This window comes from Colius striatus, unplaced genomic scaffold (assembly GCF_028858725.1).
Source record: "Colius striatus isolate bColStr4 unplaced genomic scaffold, bColStr4.1.hap1 scaffold_44, whole genome shotgun sequence".
Classification (NCBI taxonomy): domain Eukaryota; kingdom Metazoa; phylum Chordata; class Aves; order Coliiformes; family Coliidae; genus Colius; species Colius striatus.
Window position 1 is genome coordinate 171,416 of NW_026908525.1, and position 18,039 is coordinate 189,454.

Below are 18,039 nucleotides of genomic sequence, written 5' to 3' on the forward strand. Positions count from 1 at the left end.
ACACAGAGTGTGTCCAGGCAGAGAGGAACCCTGGCACGGTGCCGTCTGGGCTGAGCTCCATCCTGCCACATGGTCAGAGGGACAGGGAAGGGACAGAACCTGCCACAAGTGCCCCAGATTCCCCTGCTTTCTATCCCGTGGGCAAACACAGGCAGCTGTGAAAAGCTGCTGCAAGTATCCCCTGTGGGCTTTAGGAGGAGCTTCCATGTAAACATAAGGAACACATTTCCCTGTTAACGTGAGGGAGCCCTGGCCCAGGCTGCCCAGGGAGGGTGTGGAGGCTCCTTCTCGGCAGGTTTCCAAACCCACCTGCACACGTTCCTGTGCCCCTGACCAAGCAGAACCTGATTTAGCAGGGGGTTGGGCTGAAAGATCTCTAAAGGTTCCTGACAAGCCCCATCATTCTGTGACTCTGTGGGGAGCAGCCAGGCCCTGCCTCCAGCTGCCACAGTCACGGCCGGACGCGGCCTTCCCTGCAGAGCCCCGCACAGCCCAACACAGCCACATCACTTCACAGGCATCACAGGATCACAGGATCATTTCAGCTGGGAGAGACCTTTCAGCTCTTGGAGTGCAGCCTCTGTCCCAGCCCCATCACCCACCAGCCCATTTCCCTCCGTGCAACACCCACCCGGCTCTGAAACCCCTCCAGGGACGGTGACTCCAGCAGCTCCCTGGGCAGCTGTTCCAAGGCCTGACAACCCTGTCAGCAAAGAAATTCCTCCTCATATCCAGCCTGAACCTCCCCTGGCACAACTTGAGGCTGTTTCCTCTTGTTCTGTTGCTTGTTACCAGGCAGAACAGACTGAGCCTCATCTCTCTTCAGCTTCAAATAGTTGTACAAAGCGAGAAGGTCTCCCCTGAGCCTTCTTTTCTCCAGGCTAAACAGCCCCAGAACCCTGAGTCCTTCCTCATCTGAGATGTGCTCCAAATCCTTTCCTGGCTTGGTAGCTGCCTCTGGATCCTCTCCAGCACCTCCATGTCCTTCTTGTAGAGAGGGGCCCTGAACCAAGCACAGTATTGGAGGTGCAGCCTCACCAAAGGCGAGTCCAGGGCAACGATCAGCTCCTTGCTCCTGCTGACAACACTGTTCCCAATCCAGGCCAGGATGCCCTTTTTGCCCTATCCTGGATGACTGAATGCATCCAGCTGGGAAGCTGAAGCTCATTAGTGATGCTTCAGCAGCAGGATTTGGGTTAAAACTGGGATTTCTGGGAAGAATGAAGCATTTCTTACACCAGCCACAGCCCTGCTCTCTGTGCCCTTGCCCATTCACACCAGCTGCCCAACAGGAGCCCGAAACACAACAAAGGGTGAAAAGGAAACAATCTCTTTGGGGATGGGTCTCACCTGTTTTCATTTCCTTTTCCTTCTTGGAGATCTTGCCTGTCTCTTCCGTGACCTTGGCATCTCCCTTCTCACACAGGCAGAGAACCGAGGCGCCGGCGCTGGCCGCTTCCACCACTGCCCACAGGGCCCCTGAAACACAAACACAGAGCACGTCAACAACCAGCAACCTGCAGGATCTGGCTGTCCCCTAAAAGAGGACAAGGCTCTCAACTCAGCTCATCAAGAGAAAGGGGCTGGGGACAGTCAGACACCCCACTGGAACGAGGCTTGGAGAAGGTTTTCACAGCTCCAGCTGGAACACTGCACAGGGACTCACAAAGTTCACCCCCAGATGTTTCCAAACCCTCCCAGCTTCTCCTCTTTCTGTGAGTACCTTGGTTTTTGCAAGAGGCTGGTTTGGGAAGTGCCTCTGCTGGGGGCTGTTTCTGTGACTGATGGTGTGTGGTTTAGGGGAAGGGGATGGCTCTGAGCAGGAGGGTGCTGACAACACTCAGTGAGAGCCCAAAACCTTGCACCTACCTGACAAATCACCACCACAACTCCTTTTGTCACCTTCCTGCCTGCCACAAGCATTCACAAGGGAGAAGTAGACTTGGAAGTACAGATAAAACCCCAATGGACGCAGTTCAGAGGGTAGCAGGACACACAGAGGTGAGGGTAGGACACGTTCAACCACACCCAGGGGGAAGAGGAGCAAAGAGCTGTGCCCACCACATGAACCCAAGGAGCAGACAGCACTGACCAAGAGCCCTTTCAGCTGTTGTCACCCGTCTCTGGAGCTGAAATTCCTTCCCCCTCCCCCGCCATGGGACCGCATCAAGCAGCGTTTAAAAACCACAGCACGAAGGAAATAACGCGGGGCGGGGGAAGAGCGGGACACAAAGTGTTTGGGGTGAGCGAAGCGTGTCCCAGGCCGCTGCCAGCGCCGGGGCCGCCTCCCCCGGGACTCCCCGCCGCAGAACGGGGCCCAGCCCGGTCGTTCCCGGCTGCCCGGGGCTCGTCCCGCTCCGCCGCGGCTGCCCGGCTGCAGCGGGAGGCGGCGGCGGGGAAGCGGGAGCGGGTCAAACCCCGAACAGAAGAGCGGAGCGGGGCAGCGCCGGGGCGGGCCGCGGGCGGCAGCCCCCGCCGGGCCCGGGCCCCGCTCCCGCTTTCCCCCGCGGCACGGAGGGACGGCGCGGCCCCGCCTCCCCCCGCCCCGCTCCGCGCCGCCGCCGGGGCCCGAGGAGCCGCCGCGGAGCCGCGTTCGGCCGCCTCCCCCCCACCGGCGCCCGCGGGCGGCTCTCGGGCTCCCGGGGCCTCGCCGCCCGCCCCGGGCCCGCCGCCGCCTCCGCCCGGCCCCGCCTCACCGGACACCCCCGGCCCGCTGCGGAGCCCCCTCCCCGCCGCCCTCCCGCCGCCCCCTGGCCCGCCCGCGGCCCGCGCTCACCGCCGGCCACGAGCCCCCATCCTGCACCTGCTCGCCGCCCGGCGCTCAGCCGTGGGGAGCTCGGCCGCCTCCTCCTCGCCCGACACGGCCGGAGCCGCCTCCGCCGGGACCCCCGGGAGCAGCCGCCGGCGCCGCCCCCGCGCTGAGAGACCCCCGGCAGCGCAGGCGGCGGCGCGGGCTCCGCGCGGGGCACGCTGGGACTACGACTCCCGGCAGGCACCGCGGCTGCCGCCGGCGGCTTTGCGCGACAGCTAGGCGCTGGGGGTGATGGGAAATGGAGTCCGCGGGGAAGCGGCGCCTGTCCCGCGGCTGCCGGTGCTCCCGCTCCCGCTCCCGCTCCCGCCCCGCAGCATCATCACCTCTGGGCACAGGCGTAAGAATCGCCCGAGGGTGGCAGCTGGAAGGGCCGTCACTAAAAAGAGTCACAGAACGGTGGCAGTTGGAAGCGACCCCTAAAGCTCATCCAGCCCAACCCCCATCTCAGGCGGGTCCCACCTAGATCAGGTCACACAGGAGCGTGTCCAGCTGGGCTTGGAAACCTGCCGAGAAGGAGCCTCCGCAGCCTCCCTGGGCAGCCTGGGCCAGGGCTCCCTCACCTCAGCAGGGAAATAGCTTTTGCTCATGTTTCAATGAGACATTTTGTGTTGCAGCTTCTTTCCATCAGCCCTTGTCCTGTCACTGGATACAACAGAACAAAAGTGCTGCCCCAGCCCCCTGACACCCACCAGTGACATATTTGTCAGTATTAATGAGAACCCCCTGCTGTCTCCTCTTACCTAAACAGCCCCAGGGCCCGCAGCCTTTCCTCCTCACACACATGTTCCATCCCCTCAGCATCTCAGTAGCCCTGTGTTGCCTCTCTCCAGCCGTTCCCTGTCTCTCTGGAGCTGGGGACTCTGCCCTTACTCCTGGTGACCCTCAGCGGGTTCCTCTCTGCCCAACTCTCAGCCTGTCCAGCTCTCACTGACTGGCAGCACAGCCTCTGCGGAGTCAGCCACTGCTCCCAGTTTGGTGCCATCAGGGAGCTCACTGAGGGTCCCTCTGCCCCCTCATCCAGGTCCTTGATGAAGGCGTTGAACAAGACTGGCCCCAGAACCCATCCCTGTGGAACCCCACTGACCACAGGCCTCCAACATGAGAGTGACAGAGCAGTGGAACAGGCTGCCCAGAGGAGTTGTGGAGGCTCCTTCCTTCGAGGTCTTCAAGACCCTCCTGGACATGTTCCTATGCCACCTGATCTAGGTGACCCTGCTTCTGCAGGTGGGTTGGACTGGATGATCTCTAAAGGTCCCTTCCAACCCCTACCAGTCTATTATTCTATGATTCTAAGATTCTACATCTTTTAATGTCACAGAGCACTGTGTCAGTGCCCAGTGGTGATGTGACGTCACAGAACCCCGCTGCAGTGCCCTGGAGTGCTGTCATTTCACGGAGCACTGTTGCAGTGCCAAGATGTTCTATGATGTCACATCGCCCCCTTCCAGTGCCTACATATGCTGTGATGTCACAGTGCACTGGTGCAGTGTTGAGATATGCTGTGTTTTCACAGAGCATTGTAGCAATGTGCAGTTGTGACATGAAGTTATACAGCACTGTTTCAGTGCCCACGTGTGCTGTGATGCCAGAGAGTCCCATTTCACTGCCAGGATATGATATTATGTCTTAGAGCACTGCTACAGTGCCCAGACGTCCTGTGATGTCACAAAGCACTATTGCAGAGCCCAGATATGCTATTATATATCAGAGCAGTGATGGAGTGCCCAGATGTCTTGTAATGTCACAGAGCACTGTTGCAGTGCCCAGTGGTGATGTGATATCACAGAATGCCACTGCAGTGTCCAGGAGTGCTGTGATTCCACGGAGCAATGTTGCAGTGCCAAGATGTTCTATGATGTCATACAGCCTCCTTCCAGTGCCTAGATATGTTATGATGTCACAGTGCACTGGTGCAGTGCCTAGTACTGCTGTGATGTCATAGAGCACTGTAGCAATGTGTAGTTGTGATGTTATACAGCACTGTTGCAGTGCCCACGTGTGTAGTAAGGCCACAGAGTCCTGTTTCAGTGTCCAGATATGCTATTATATATCAGAGCACTGCTACAGTGCCCAGACGTCCTGTAATGTTACAGAGCACTTTTGCAGTGCCCAGATGTGCTGTCATGTCACAGCCCCACTGCAAAGCCCAGATGTGCTTTTCTGTTACAGAATCATGTTGCAGTGTGCACATATGCTGTGATGTCACACAGCACCGTTGCAGTGCCCAGTGGTGATGTGACGTCACAGAATCCCGCTACAGTGTCCTGGAGTGCTGTGATTTCACAGAGCACTGTTGCAGTGCCAAGATGTTCTATTATATCACACAGCCCCCTTCCAGTGTCAAGATATACTACGATGTCACAAAGCACTGTTACAGTGTTGAGATATGATGTCACAGAGAAATGTAGCAATGTGCAGTTGTGATATGATGTTACAGAGCACTGTTGCAGTGCCCACCTTTACTGTGATGCCAGAGTCCCATCAATGCCCAGATATGTTGTGAAGTCATAGAGCACCGGTACAGTGCCCAGATGTCCTGTGTTGTCACAGAGCACTTTTGCAGTGCCCAGATGTGCTGTCATGTCACACAGCCCCGCTGCAAAGCCCAGATGTGCTGCTGTGTTACACAGTCCTGTTGCAGTGTGCACATGTGCTGTGATGTCACAGAGCACTGGTGCAGTGCCCAGTGGTGATGTGATGTCACAGAACCCCGCTGCAGTATCCTGGATTGCTGTGATTTCATGGAGCACTGTTGTAGTGCAGAGATATTCTCTTATGTCACACAGCCCCCTACCAGTGCCTACATATGCTGTGATGTCACAGAGTACTGGTGCGGTGTCGAAATATGCTGTCACAGAGCATTGTAGCAATCTCCAGTTATGATATGATGTTAAAGAGCACTGTTGCAGTGCCCACATGTGCTGTGATGCCACAGAGTCCTGTTTCAGTGCCCACATATTATGTTATGTCTCAGAGCACTGCTACAGTACCCAAATGTCCTGTCGTGGTTTGGCCCAGCCAGCACAGCAGCACCAGCACAGTCTCTCGCTCAGTGCCCCCATTCACCCCCACCCTCGTTAGAATGGCTGAGACCTCAGCGAAATGGGAGTAAAAACATAAGCAAAATTGTTGTGGATTAAGACAAGGGCAGGGAGGGCTCGCTGTCAATTACCGTTCCAGGCAAAACAGACTCCAGTACTTGACTGAGAGAGGAAAATAGGAAAGTTTATTCTACAAGAAACAGAAGTGAATAAAAGCAAAAAGGGAGCAGGATGATGAGTATTACAACTGGCACTTTAAGATCTCCCTCCCCCATCTCTCCTTTCTTCCCCATCCCATTTCACTGCTCCCGATATCTCTACCTGCTCCCCTCCCAATGGCTCAGGGGGGCAGGGAATGGGGGATGTGCTCAGTCTCTCATAGATGGGCTCTGCCACTTCTGTCTTCTCAGATGAGGACTGTGGAGAAAAAATGAGGGAGCATGGACATGGATCCCGGGGTATAATGTTAGGCCTGATGGGGCAAGGCAATCTGAGTTCTAGTTATATGAATTTAATGCACAATGAAGACCAGAGTCAGAGCCACGGTTAAAGCAGTTGCTGTCACGCAGACAGCAGGCCGCTTTCTGTTCCCTCAAGGTCAGGCTGTTTTCAGCTAACGAGGTAACAGCCCAAGGTGGAAAACAACTTCGGAGAAAAACAAGATGGGAAAATGTGAGGGAGCTTGCTTATGGCAGAAACCGCAAGTAGGATGAGCATAAGAATGTAATCTATTAGCTGCTGTTGCTGAGCTAGCTTTGAAGCTGCTGTGGATATAAGTTAGAGCCTGCTCTCAATGAAGAAGAAGATTTCTGCTATCACTCACATTGAGTAGGACTGATTTCTTCCCACCCAGCTGAGAATCGGACCCTGGGTTGATCGCCGCATGAAGTAGGCTTGGAGCTGGTTTTTCAGGCTTTGAGCTTGGGTTTTTCAGACTTCGAGTCTGGTTCATTTTTCAGGCTTCGAGCCTGGGTTTCAGGCTTTGAGCCTGGGTTTTTCAGACTTAGAGTCTGGTTTCAGGCTTCGAGCCTGGTTTGCAGACTTCGAGTCTGGTTTTTCAGGCCAAGAGCCGAAAACTTCGCGGCATATGGCGCCCGAACAGGGACCATCACTGGGTGTTACCGGGTAAGGAGCCTGCCTGCGGGGAGCTGAGACTTGAAAATCCGGAGGCAGAGGCAGTCGCAGGAGGAAGCCTGCCGGACCCCAAGCAGAGGTTGCTGTACCCGGGGGAGTGACTACAGGTTGCGGTGAGATGAGCATCCAACAACATGGATAAGGAGGCAGCACTCTCACTTTTACATCTCTTGTTAGAAAAGCGGGGGGTGGACTTTAAACTGACCGATTTGTCTAGTCTACTTGTACATAGTAACTGGAAAGGCTTTTTTAAGGACTCTGAGAAATATTTTGATGAGAAGGAGTGGAGAGCATATGGGACTTGTCTTTGGGACTTGGTTATAGATGAAGAAAAGACTGCTCAGAAACTGATGAAATCATGGAGACAAGTAATTAACTGTTTGAAAAAGTATAAGTTGGAAAAGGATTTGGCCGCTGCTGTAACTCAGCGGCTTGATATGCCCGAGACTGCAGCCGAGCCAACAGCTGGACTGTTTGGTATCGGGACTAATTATGTCTCACCTCCCTTTTCTGGTGAGTGGCGAGAAATTGGAAACCTTCTCTGGGAAGTCACTATTAGTGGTGATAAGGACAATAGTACGATCAGTAAAGATCTAGGTCTCGTTTGCAGAGACGTGATAAATATTTTAAAAGAAATGCAAGCAGAACACTGTGTGGCCATGGCTGCAGCCCAGGTGTTGACTGTTGCACGGAAACCGAAGGAGACAGACAAGGGAACGGACAGGTTCCTGCAGGAAGTATTAAAGAAACTGGAGCGACAAGAGACCATCGAGACACAGCCTGTGGCCACTGAGAGCCAGCCCGGTGCCGCCCGGCGCTGAGCGGGGCGTGCTGAGAGAGAGAAAAAAAAAAAAGAAAAAAAAAAGAGTTCTCTACACAGGAGTTTTGCAAAGTCAGAGAGGCGAAGGGGCTTCGGAGCAGAGCCCCCGCGGGAGAGCTGCTTCCCATTCGAGCCCAGCCCACCGAGTTACCCCTGGGACGACTCGCAGGGGAATGCCGAGCGGGCGGAGTCGGGCCGGGGTGCGGCGCAGGATGATCAGAGGAGAGCGGGGGAGCGCGACCTCGTGTTAGACTGGGCACCATCGGGCATGTGAGGGGAGACAAAGAAAACGCGGGAGAGAGTAACAGCGGCTGCGCCGCCGGCGCCGGGGACGGCACGGAGTGAGCCAGACCCCCCCGCCCCTTCCATCCGCAGCCGCCGCCGCGCAACCGCTTCCCGCGCCCGGTCAGTGTCTCCGGAGCCCCCCACACACACCGCGCCGACACCACCGGCCCCAGCCCTCACGGACCGCTGGGCTCGTCCTTTCCATCCTCAGTCCCTTGCCTCAACGAGTGTAAAAACTGTTGGTTGTGATGTTATGCATTTTGCTGTAAATGTGATGATGAATAGTGGTTTTCTTACAGTGGAGGCTTTCTAAGGTGTTTTAGGTGTCAGGAATGGAACTTGGAAGAACAGAACATTTTGGCATTGAGAAGCTAAAAGGTGGTTTATGTTGATGCTTCAAATGATTGTGGTAAATGGTTTTAGGCAATTTCAACAACCCAAGCAAAACATGTGGGTTACACTGGCCAAAGCAATCATTCAGTCTACAATATGTTTATCAATGGCCACTCCAGATAATCCTTTTTCTACCTGTTTGGTGGGAGTTCCATCAGATGTGGCACAATGGCCTGTACCAAATGCATTAAAACCAAATCCCTTAGTTAAGGGTAATGGCAAAGTTGACAGCTGGGATTTGATCATTTCATGGTTGCCAATAATGACACCAGAGCCACAGGAGTTAGAATTATTGGGATCTATAAAGATGGATTTTTGTGTTATGTTTAATTTTACCGGCAATACCAAAACATTTGGGACAGAATGTGGATCCCATCCTGGGCGTGTATAAGAACACAACATCTTGGTGCAATTATACTTCACCAAAAAGATCCAGGTCTAGTCTTGTGCCTGTACAGTTACCAAAGGGAATTTTTCTGATCTGTGGGGACCAGGCATGGCCTGGAATACCCTCGAGATTACAAAGGGGACCACGCAGTTTGGGACAACTGACGATCTTGATGCCTAATCACACAATGATTTAGAAACATCATTGTCCAAAACAATTTGTGCATGCATTTACTGGCAAATGTGATGACCATGTTACCTTTGGTCTCCCTCAACAATAATAGCAACTAGTATATTTGCTCCAGGTGTAGGAGTATCTGCTTTATTGACTCAGCTATGCAAATTAGGATACTGGCCTAGCAAACAAAGTAACCAAACCTCAATGACATTAGAAGACTTGATTAGTAATGTAAGTAGTATCAGCCATACAACTTTGCAACATAGACCTGCTAGAGATTTTACCTTTAGCACAACTATACTAACTTTGTTTGTCAGCTGTGCTTTTTTTTCAGTGTATAAGAAGAAGCTTACCAGGCATGAGTTGCTAAAACTAATGTGCAGATTGTCCTTGAGCTGCTCTCTACTGTGAGAAACGAAGAAGCAAAAATACCTACACAAGGAGCAAGGAGGAGGCTGAGGCAGCGTGTGAAACTGCAAGGCTTCTTGCAGAAAACTACAGCTGGCTTTTAGAGAAAGGACCAATTAGAAGTACTATAAACACGCTGGCTTTGCTGCTGATTGTAAGGGTCTGATGCTTGTTAGTAAAATTTGAGTTATAGGCTGCCCGCAGGGGTCATGGACATACCAGCTATCCCCATGCACTGAGCCACGGTATCCCTCACACTAGTCTTAGGGAGGGGGAGAGCATGGGGTGTAGAAGATATAACGGTCTACTGAGTCTCTCTTGCAGATTGACGTGTTTCTCGGAGTGCTCGCCGTGATGCAGATCAAGATGGAGTCACTCAACTATTGGCAAGATTGAATAATGAAGTGGAACACGACCACCACCTGATCATATCTTCCTGCAATTGACTCAGCTAGCATGTGTGATGGGCAGACACGTTATGTATCAGCCCGTGCCACAGGACACTGGAGTCATCAAGCATAGGGAACGGGAGATGTGGTAGGCATCCGGAAGATCTCGGGTTGTAACGTGAGAGGTGAAAGGTACAGAAGAGGTGGGCACGGGGTGGAGTGAGAGGAGGTGCTGGTGGTAGCAGATATAAGCACATGGTGTAAACAAAGGGCAAGCCTATATAAGTAGAAGCATAGAACAGTTTATGAAGCAATGGGGAGTTAAACATGTAGCAGGGATTCCCCATTCCCCCACAGGACAGGCCATAATAGAAAGAGCTAATGGGACTCTAAAAAGATATCTTGGTAAATATGGGGATGTTAAAGACCCACATATGAAATTGTTAAAGGCCTTATTTGTTATGAACCACCTGTGTGTGTTTGGGGAACAGAAGCTACCACCTGTAATAATACATCATAATCCAAAGGCACAAAAGGAAAGAAAGAAAGAAATATGGGTTAAATATCGTGACCCTAAAACAGGGATATGGCAGCCTCCGGCCAAAGTATTATACTGGGGACGTGGGTATTTGTGTGTTGATTCTCCCACAGGATCCATTTGGGTGCCAGCCAGGTGGACAAGAGCTGTCCTTGAAACTGCGGAGATCCAACCATCTGACAAAAAAGGACAGGAAGAGATTGAAGAATACATACACCCTCGTCTTGTGGTCATTGGAGGACTGGCTAACAATCAAAAGACTGAAGGTTATATAACAAAAAGACAGTGAATTTAATGAATAATGAGGTGTTTTGTTATAACCATAGCTTTTAGTATAACTATAATTGCTAACAACTTGACTCATTTTAATCAGCCTAGAGATAATATTTGGATAACCTTTGCTAACTGTTCAATCATCGCTTTGTCTTAGTTTCCGAGGGGTTACTAATCCTTTTTAAAACATGTTTGGTAGGATTGCCCGTGTGGAATCTGGAGGAACTTTGTGGACTAGTAGATGATAACACCTTGTGTAATAGAATGGGGCTGAATTCAATTAGGATGGGAAACGTCAATGTGAGATGATTAAGTCCCTTAATACCACATTAGCCTCACCCCCTGAGGAAATAGACCTGTTTGGAAGTGCCAATGCAAGCTTCGGTACTAATGTAACTGGGGGAAAAATTGGATAAGTTCTAGGCCACAGGATATCCATAACTTTAATAGGAATCAAAAATACTGGGCCACCTTAGACTCTTCTTTGAAGTCAGAAACAGTATTTAAGCAATTGCATTCCAGCTGTAATGTTTCTAGTATTACATCACCGAAGAAATTGCCCACGGGTATATTTTTAATCTGTGGAGAAAGGGTCTGGAACGGAATACCAGTAAATCCCCTGGGTGGACCCTGTTCTTTGGGGAAATTCTCTTTATTCCACCCTTACTTAACCACGCTAATGCAGCTTGCTGACCATAATAATACCTGTCGCAAAAAAATGTAGTTATTATCAGTTTGATTGTACTACTATTGGTCCCCCACGATTTTAGAGTGAGTGGGATTGAAGATAGCTCCCAAAGGAAAGCAGCTGCAAATGTGACACCGTGCTGGCTGCTAGACTGCATGGGGACCTACTTACTACTGTAGCTGGGGTCAGCCTTCCTGCTTTCTTGTAGTTCCCATACTCAGTGGTATAACTTCTACCTACAGTTTGTATTTTTTCAATGGGAGCTGAGGAGAAAAAGTGTGGTATTGAAGATAGCTCCCACAGGAAAGGAGTTGCAAATGTGACACCGTGCTGGCTGATAGAATGCATGGGGACCTACTTACTACTGTAGCTGGGGTCTGCCTTCCTGCTTTCTGTAGCTCCCATACTCAGTGGCATAACTTAACAGACACATGTATTTTTTCAATGGGAGCTGAGGAGAAAAAGTGAGGTATTTAAGAGAGCTCCGACAGGAAAGCAGCTGCAAATGTGTCACCGTGCTGGCTGATAGACTGCATGGGGACCTACTTACTGCTGTAGCTGGGGTCTTGTCAAGGAGTGGTTAAGGGAGAATGGACATGGATCCCAGGGTATAATGTTAGGCCCGATGGGGCAAGGCAATCTGAGTTCCAGTTATATGAATTTAATGCACAATCAAGACCAGAGTCAGAGCCATGGTTAAAGCAGTTGCTGTCACGCAGACAGCAGGCCGCTTTCTCTTCCTTTAAGGTCGGGCTGTTTTCAGCTAACGAGCTAACAGCCCAAGGTGGAAAACAACTACGGGGGAAAAACAAGATGGGAAAATGTGAGGGAGCTTGCTTATGGCAGAAACCGCAAGTAGGATGAGCATAAGAATGTAATCTATTAGCTGCTGTTGCTGAGCTAGCTTTGAAGCTGCTGTGGATATAAGTTAGAGCCTGCTCTCAATGAAGAAGAAGATTTCTGCTATCACTCACATTGAGTAGGACTGATTTCTTCCCACCCAGCTGAGAATCGGACCCTGGGTTGATTGCCGCATGAAGTAGGCTTCGTGCCTGGGTTTTTCAGGCTTTTGTGCCTGGGTTTCAGGCCTTCGTGCCTGGGTTTCAGGCCTTCGTGCCTGGGTTTTTCAGGCCTTTGTGCCTGGGTTTTTCAGGCCTTTGTGCCTGGGTTTCAGGCCTTCGTGCCTGGGTTTTCAGGCTTCGTGCCTGGGTTTCAGGCCTTCATGCCTGGGTTTCAGGCTTCGTGCCTGGGTTTCAGGCCTTCGTGCCTGGGTTTCAGGCTTCGTGCCTGGGTTTCAGGCCTTCGTGCCTGGGTTTCAGGCTTCGTGCCTGGGTTTCAGGGCTTCGTGCCTGGGTTTCAGGCCTTTGTGCCTGGGTTTCAGGCTTCGTGCCTGGGTTTTCAGGCGAAGAGCCGAAAACTTCGCAGCAGGGTCTTCCTTCCTGCTTTCTTGTAGCTCCCATACTCAGTGGCATAACTTAACAGACAAAATGTATTTTTTTCAATGGGAGCTGAGGAGAAAAAGTGTGGTATTGAAGATAGCTCCCACAGGAAAGCAGCTGCAAATGTGACACCGTGCTGGCTGATAGAGTGCATGGGGACCTACTTACTACTGTAGCTGGGGTCTGCCTTCCTGCTTTCTTGTAGCTCCCATACTCAGTGGCATAACTAAACTGACAAAATGTATTCTTTCAATGGGAGCTGAGGATAAAAACTGTGGTATTGAAGATAGCTCCCACAGGAAAGCAGCTACAAATGTGACACCGTGCTGGCTGATAGACTGCATGGGGACCTACTTACTACTGTAGCTGGGGTCTGCCTTCCTGCTTTCTTGTAGCTCCCATATTCAGTGGTATACCTTAACAGACACATGTATTTTTTCAATGGGAGCAGAACAGAAAAAGTGTTGTATTGAAGATAGCTCCCACAGGAAAGCAGCTGTAAATGTGACACCGTGCTGGCTGATAGACTGCATGGGGACCTACTTACTACTGTAGCTGGGGTCTGCCTTCCTGCTTTCTTGTAGCTCCCATACTCAGTGGTATACCTTAACAGACACATTTATTTTTTCAATGGGCGCTGAGGAGAAAAAGTGTGGTCTTGAAGATAGCTCCCACAAGAAAGCAGCTGCAAATGTGACACCGTGCAGGCTGATAGACTGCATGGGGACCTACTGACTACTGTGGCTGGGGTCTGCCTTCCTGCTTTCTTGTAGCTCCCATACTCAGTGGCATAACTTAACAGACACATGTAATTTTTCAAAGGGAGCTGAGGATAAAAACTGTGGTATTGAAGATAGCTCCCACAGGAAAGCAGCTGCAAATGTGACACCGTGCTGGCTGATAGAGTGCATGGGGACCTACTTACTACTGTCGCTGGGGTCTGCCTTCCTGCTTTCTTGTAGCTCCTATACTCAGTGGCATAACTTAACAGACAAAATGTATTATTTCAATGGGAGCTGAGGATAAAAACTGTGGTATTGAAGATAGCTCCCACAGGAAAGCAGCTACAAATGTGACACCGTGCTGGCTGATAGACTGCATGGGGACCTACTTACTACTGTAGCTGGGGTCAGCCTTCCTGCTTTCTTGTAGCTCCCATATTCAGTGGTATACCTTAACAGACACATGTATTTTTTCAATGGGAGCAGAACAGAAAAAGTGTTGTATTGAAGGTAGCTCCCACAGGAAAGCAGCTGCAAATGTGACACCGTGCTGGCTGATAGACTGCATGGGGACCTACTTACTACTGTAGCTGGGGTCTGCCTTCCTGCTTTCTTGTAGCTCCCATACTCAGTGGCATAACTTAACATACACATGTATTTTTTCAAAGGGAGCTGAGGATAAAAACTGTGGTATTGAAGATAGCTCCCACAGGAAAGCAGCTGCAAATGTGACACCGTGCTGGATCACAGACTGCATAGGGACCTACTTAATACTGTAGCTGGGGTCTGCCTTCCTGCTTTCTTGTAGCTCCCATACTCAGCGGTACAATTTAACAAACAAAATGTATTTTATTCAATGGGAGCTGAACAGAAAAAGTGTGGTATTGAAGATAGCTGCAACAGGAAAGCAGCTGCAAATGTGACACCGTGCTGGCTGATAGACTGCATGGGGACCTACTTAATACTGTAACTGGGGTCTGCCTTCCTGCTTTCTTGTAGCTCCCATACTCAGTGTTATACCTTAACAGACACATTTATTTTTTCAATGGGAGCTGAGGAGAAAAAGTGTGGTCTTGAAGATAGCTCCCACAGGAAAGCAGCTGCAAATGTGACACCGTGCTGGCTGATAGACTGCATGGGGACCTACTGACTACTGTAGCTGGGGTCTGCCTTCCTGCTTTCTTGTAGCTCTGTGGTAGTTTGAGCCTGGCTGGATGCAAGATGCCCACCACACCACTTTATCCCCCACCTCCTCAGAAGGCAGGGAAGGGGAGAAAATAAGATGGGAGTCTCGTGGGTTGAGATAAAAGCAGTTTAATAAATAAGCAGCAAAGCCTCGCGCGCGGGAAGCAAAGCAGAAGCAGATAAAGCTGTTCCTCTCCACTTCCCATCAGCAGCAATGTCCGGCCCCCTCCCGCGAAGCAGGGCTTCAGTACGCGTAGCGGTTGCTTTGGGAAGGCCAGAAATGAATCTCGCCTCCCCTTCCTGCTCCTCTCCCCCAGTTTATATTCCTGAGCTGACGTCATATGGTATGGAATATCTCCTTGGTCAGCCTGGGTCAGCTGTCCTGGCCATAGTCCCTCCCAAGATCATGCCCACTCACAGCTATTGGTGAAGGTGGGGGAAGGAATGCTGGAGGGACAGCCCTGATGCTGTGCGAGCGGTAGTCATAATATTGATATCAACAGTAAGCACAGCACTGCAGGAGCTGCTGTGGAAAATCACTCCCGTCCCAGACCCACTACAAGCTCCCATACTCAGTGGTATAACTTAACAGACAAAATGTATTTTTTTCAATTGGAGCTGAGGATAAAAACTGTGGTATTCAATATAGCTCCCACAGGAAAGCAGCTGCAAATGTGACACCGTGCTGGCTGATAGACTGCATGGGGACCTACTTACTACTGTAGCTGGGGTCTGCCTTCCTGCTTTCTTGTAGCTCCCATATTCAGTGGTATACCTTAACAGACACATTTATTTTTTCAATGGGAGCTGAGGAGAAAAAGTGTGGTATTGAAGATAGCTCCCACAGGAAAGCAGCTGCAAATGTTACACCGTGCTGACTGATAGACTGCATGGGGACCTACTTACTACTGTAGCTGGGGTCTGCCTTCCTGCTTTCTTGTAGCTCCCATACTCAGTGGAATAACTTAACATACACATGTATTTTTTCAATGGGAGCTGAGGAGAAAAAGTGTGGTATTGAAGATAGCTCCCACAGGAAAGCAGCTGCAAATGTGACACCGTGGTGGCTGATAGACTGCATGGGGACCAACTGACTACTGTAGCTGGGGTCTGCCTTCCTGCTTTCTTGTAGCTCCCATACTCAGTGGCATAACTTAACATACACATGTATTTTTTCAATGGGAGCTGAGGAGAAAAAGTGTGGTATTGAAGATAGCTCCCACAGGAAAGCAGCTGCAAATGTGACACCGTGGTGGCTGATAGACTGCATGGGGACCTACTTACTACTGTAGCTGGGGTCTGCCTTCCTGCTTTCTTGTAGCTCCCATACTCAGTGGCATAACTTAACAGACACGTATTTTTTCAAAGGGAGCCGAGGAGAAAAAGTGTGGTATTGAAGATAGCTCCCACAGGAAAGCAGCTGCAAATGTGACACCATGCTGGCTGATAGACTGCATGGGGACCTACTTACTACTGTAGCTGGGGTCTGCCTTCCTGCTTTCTTGTAGCTCCCATACTCAGTGGCATAACTTAACAGACAAAATGTATTTTTTTCAATGGGAGCTGAGGAGAAAAAGTGTGGTATTGAAGATAGCTCCCACAGGAAAGCAGCTGCAAATGTGACACCGTGCTGGCTGATAGACTGCATGGGGACCTACTTAATACTGTAACTGGGGTCTGCCTTCCTGCTTTCTTGTAGCTCCCATACTCAGTGTTATACCTTAACAGACACATTTATTTTTTCAATGGGAGCTGAGGAGAAAAAGTGTGGTCTTGAAGATAGCTCCCACAGGAAAGTAGCTGCAAATGTGACACCGTGCTGACTGATAGACTGCATGGGGACCTACTTACTACTGTAGCTGGGGTCTGCCTTCTGCTTTCTTGTAGCTCCCATACTCAGTGGCATAACTTAACGGACACATGTATTTTTTCAATGGGATCTAATGAGAAAAAGTGTGGTATTGAAGATAGCTCCCACAGGAAAGCAGCTGCAAATGTGACACCGTGCTGGCTGATAGACTGCATGGGGACCTACTTACTACTGTAGCTGGGGTCTGCCTTCTGCTTTCTTGTAGCTCCCATACTCAGTGGCATAACTTAACAGACACATGTATTTTTTCAAAGGGAGCTGAGGATAAAAAGTGTGGTATTGAAGATAGCTCCCACAGGAAAGCAGCTGCAAATGTGACACCGTGCTGGCTGATAGACTGCACGGGGACCTACTTACTACTGTAGCTGGGGTCTGCCTTCCTGCTTTCTTGTAGCTCCCATACTCAGTGGCATAACTTAACATACACATGTATTTTTTCAATGGGAACTGTGGATAAAAAGTGTGGTCTTGAAGATAGCTCCCACAGGAAATGAGCTGCAAATGTGACACCGTGCTGACTGATAGACTGCATGGGGACCTACTTACTACTGTAGCTGGGGTCTGCCTTCCTGTTGTCTTGTAGCTCCCATACTGTGTGGCATAACTTAACAGACACATGTATTTTTTCAATGGGAGCTGAACAGAAAAAGTGTGGTATTGAAGATAGCTCCCACAGGAAAGTAGCTGCAAATGTGACACCGTGCTGGCTGATAGACTGCATGGGGACCTACTTAATACTGTAACTGGGGTCTGCCTTCCTGCTTTCTTGTAGCTCCCATATTCAGTGTTATACCTTTACAGACACATTTATTTTTTCAATGGGAGCTGAGGAGAAAAAGTGTGGTATTGAAGATAGCTCCCACAGGAAAGCAGCTGTAAATGTGACACCGTGCTGACTGATAGACTGCATGGGGACCTACTTACTACTGTAGCTGGGGTCTGCCTTCCTGCTTTCTTGTAGCTCCCATACTCAGTGGCATAACTTACCAGACACATGTATTTTTTCAATGAGAGCTGAGGAGAAAAAGTGTGGTATTGAAGATAGCTCCCACAGGAAAGCAGCTGCAAATGTGACACCGTGCTGGCTGATAGACTGCATGGGGACCTACTTACTACTGTAGCTGGGGTCTGCCTTCCTGCTTTCTTGTAGCTCCCATATTCAGTGTTATACCTTAACAGACACATTTATTTTTTCAATGGGAGCTGAGGAGAAAAAGTGTGGTCTTGAAGATAGCTCCCACAGGAAAGCAGCTGCAAATGTGACACCGTGCTGGCTGATAGACTGCATGGGGACCTACTTACTACTGTAGCTGGGGTCTGCCTTCTGCTTTCTTGCAGCTCCCATACTCAGCGGCATAACTTAACAGACACATGTATTTTTTCAATGGGATCTAATGAGAAAAAGTGTGGTATTGAAGATAGCTCCCACAGGAAAGCAGCTGCAAATGTGACACCGTGCTGGCTGATAGACTGCATG

At 50.5% G+C, this 18,039-nt stretch overlaps 1 protein-coding gene across 1 annotated transcript in view; it reads right to left on the reverse strand.

Annotated features, from left to right (window-relative positions):
- The window catches only part of LOC133629414 (uncharacterized), a 97,168-nt gene that overhangs the window by 969 nt on the left and 78,160 nt on the right, over positions 1–18,039 (reverse strand). Inside the window, exons 3-4 of the mRNA XM_062020057.1 lie at positions 2,777–3,014; positions 1,351–1,479 (exon numbers count right to left, since the gene is read on the reverse strand). Coding sequence (XP_061876041.1) covers positions 1,351–1,479; positions 2,777–3,014 — 367 coding nt within the window. The remainder of the gene's footprint in view (positions 1–1,350; positions 1,480–2,776; positions 3,015–18,039) is intronic.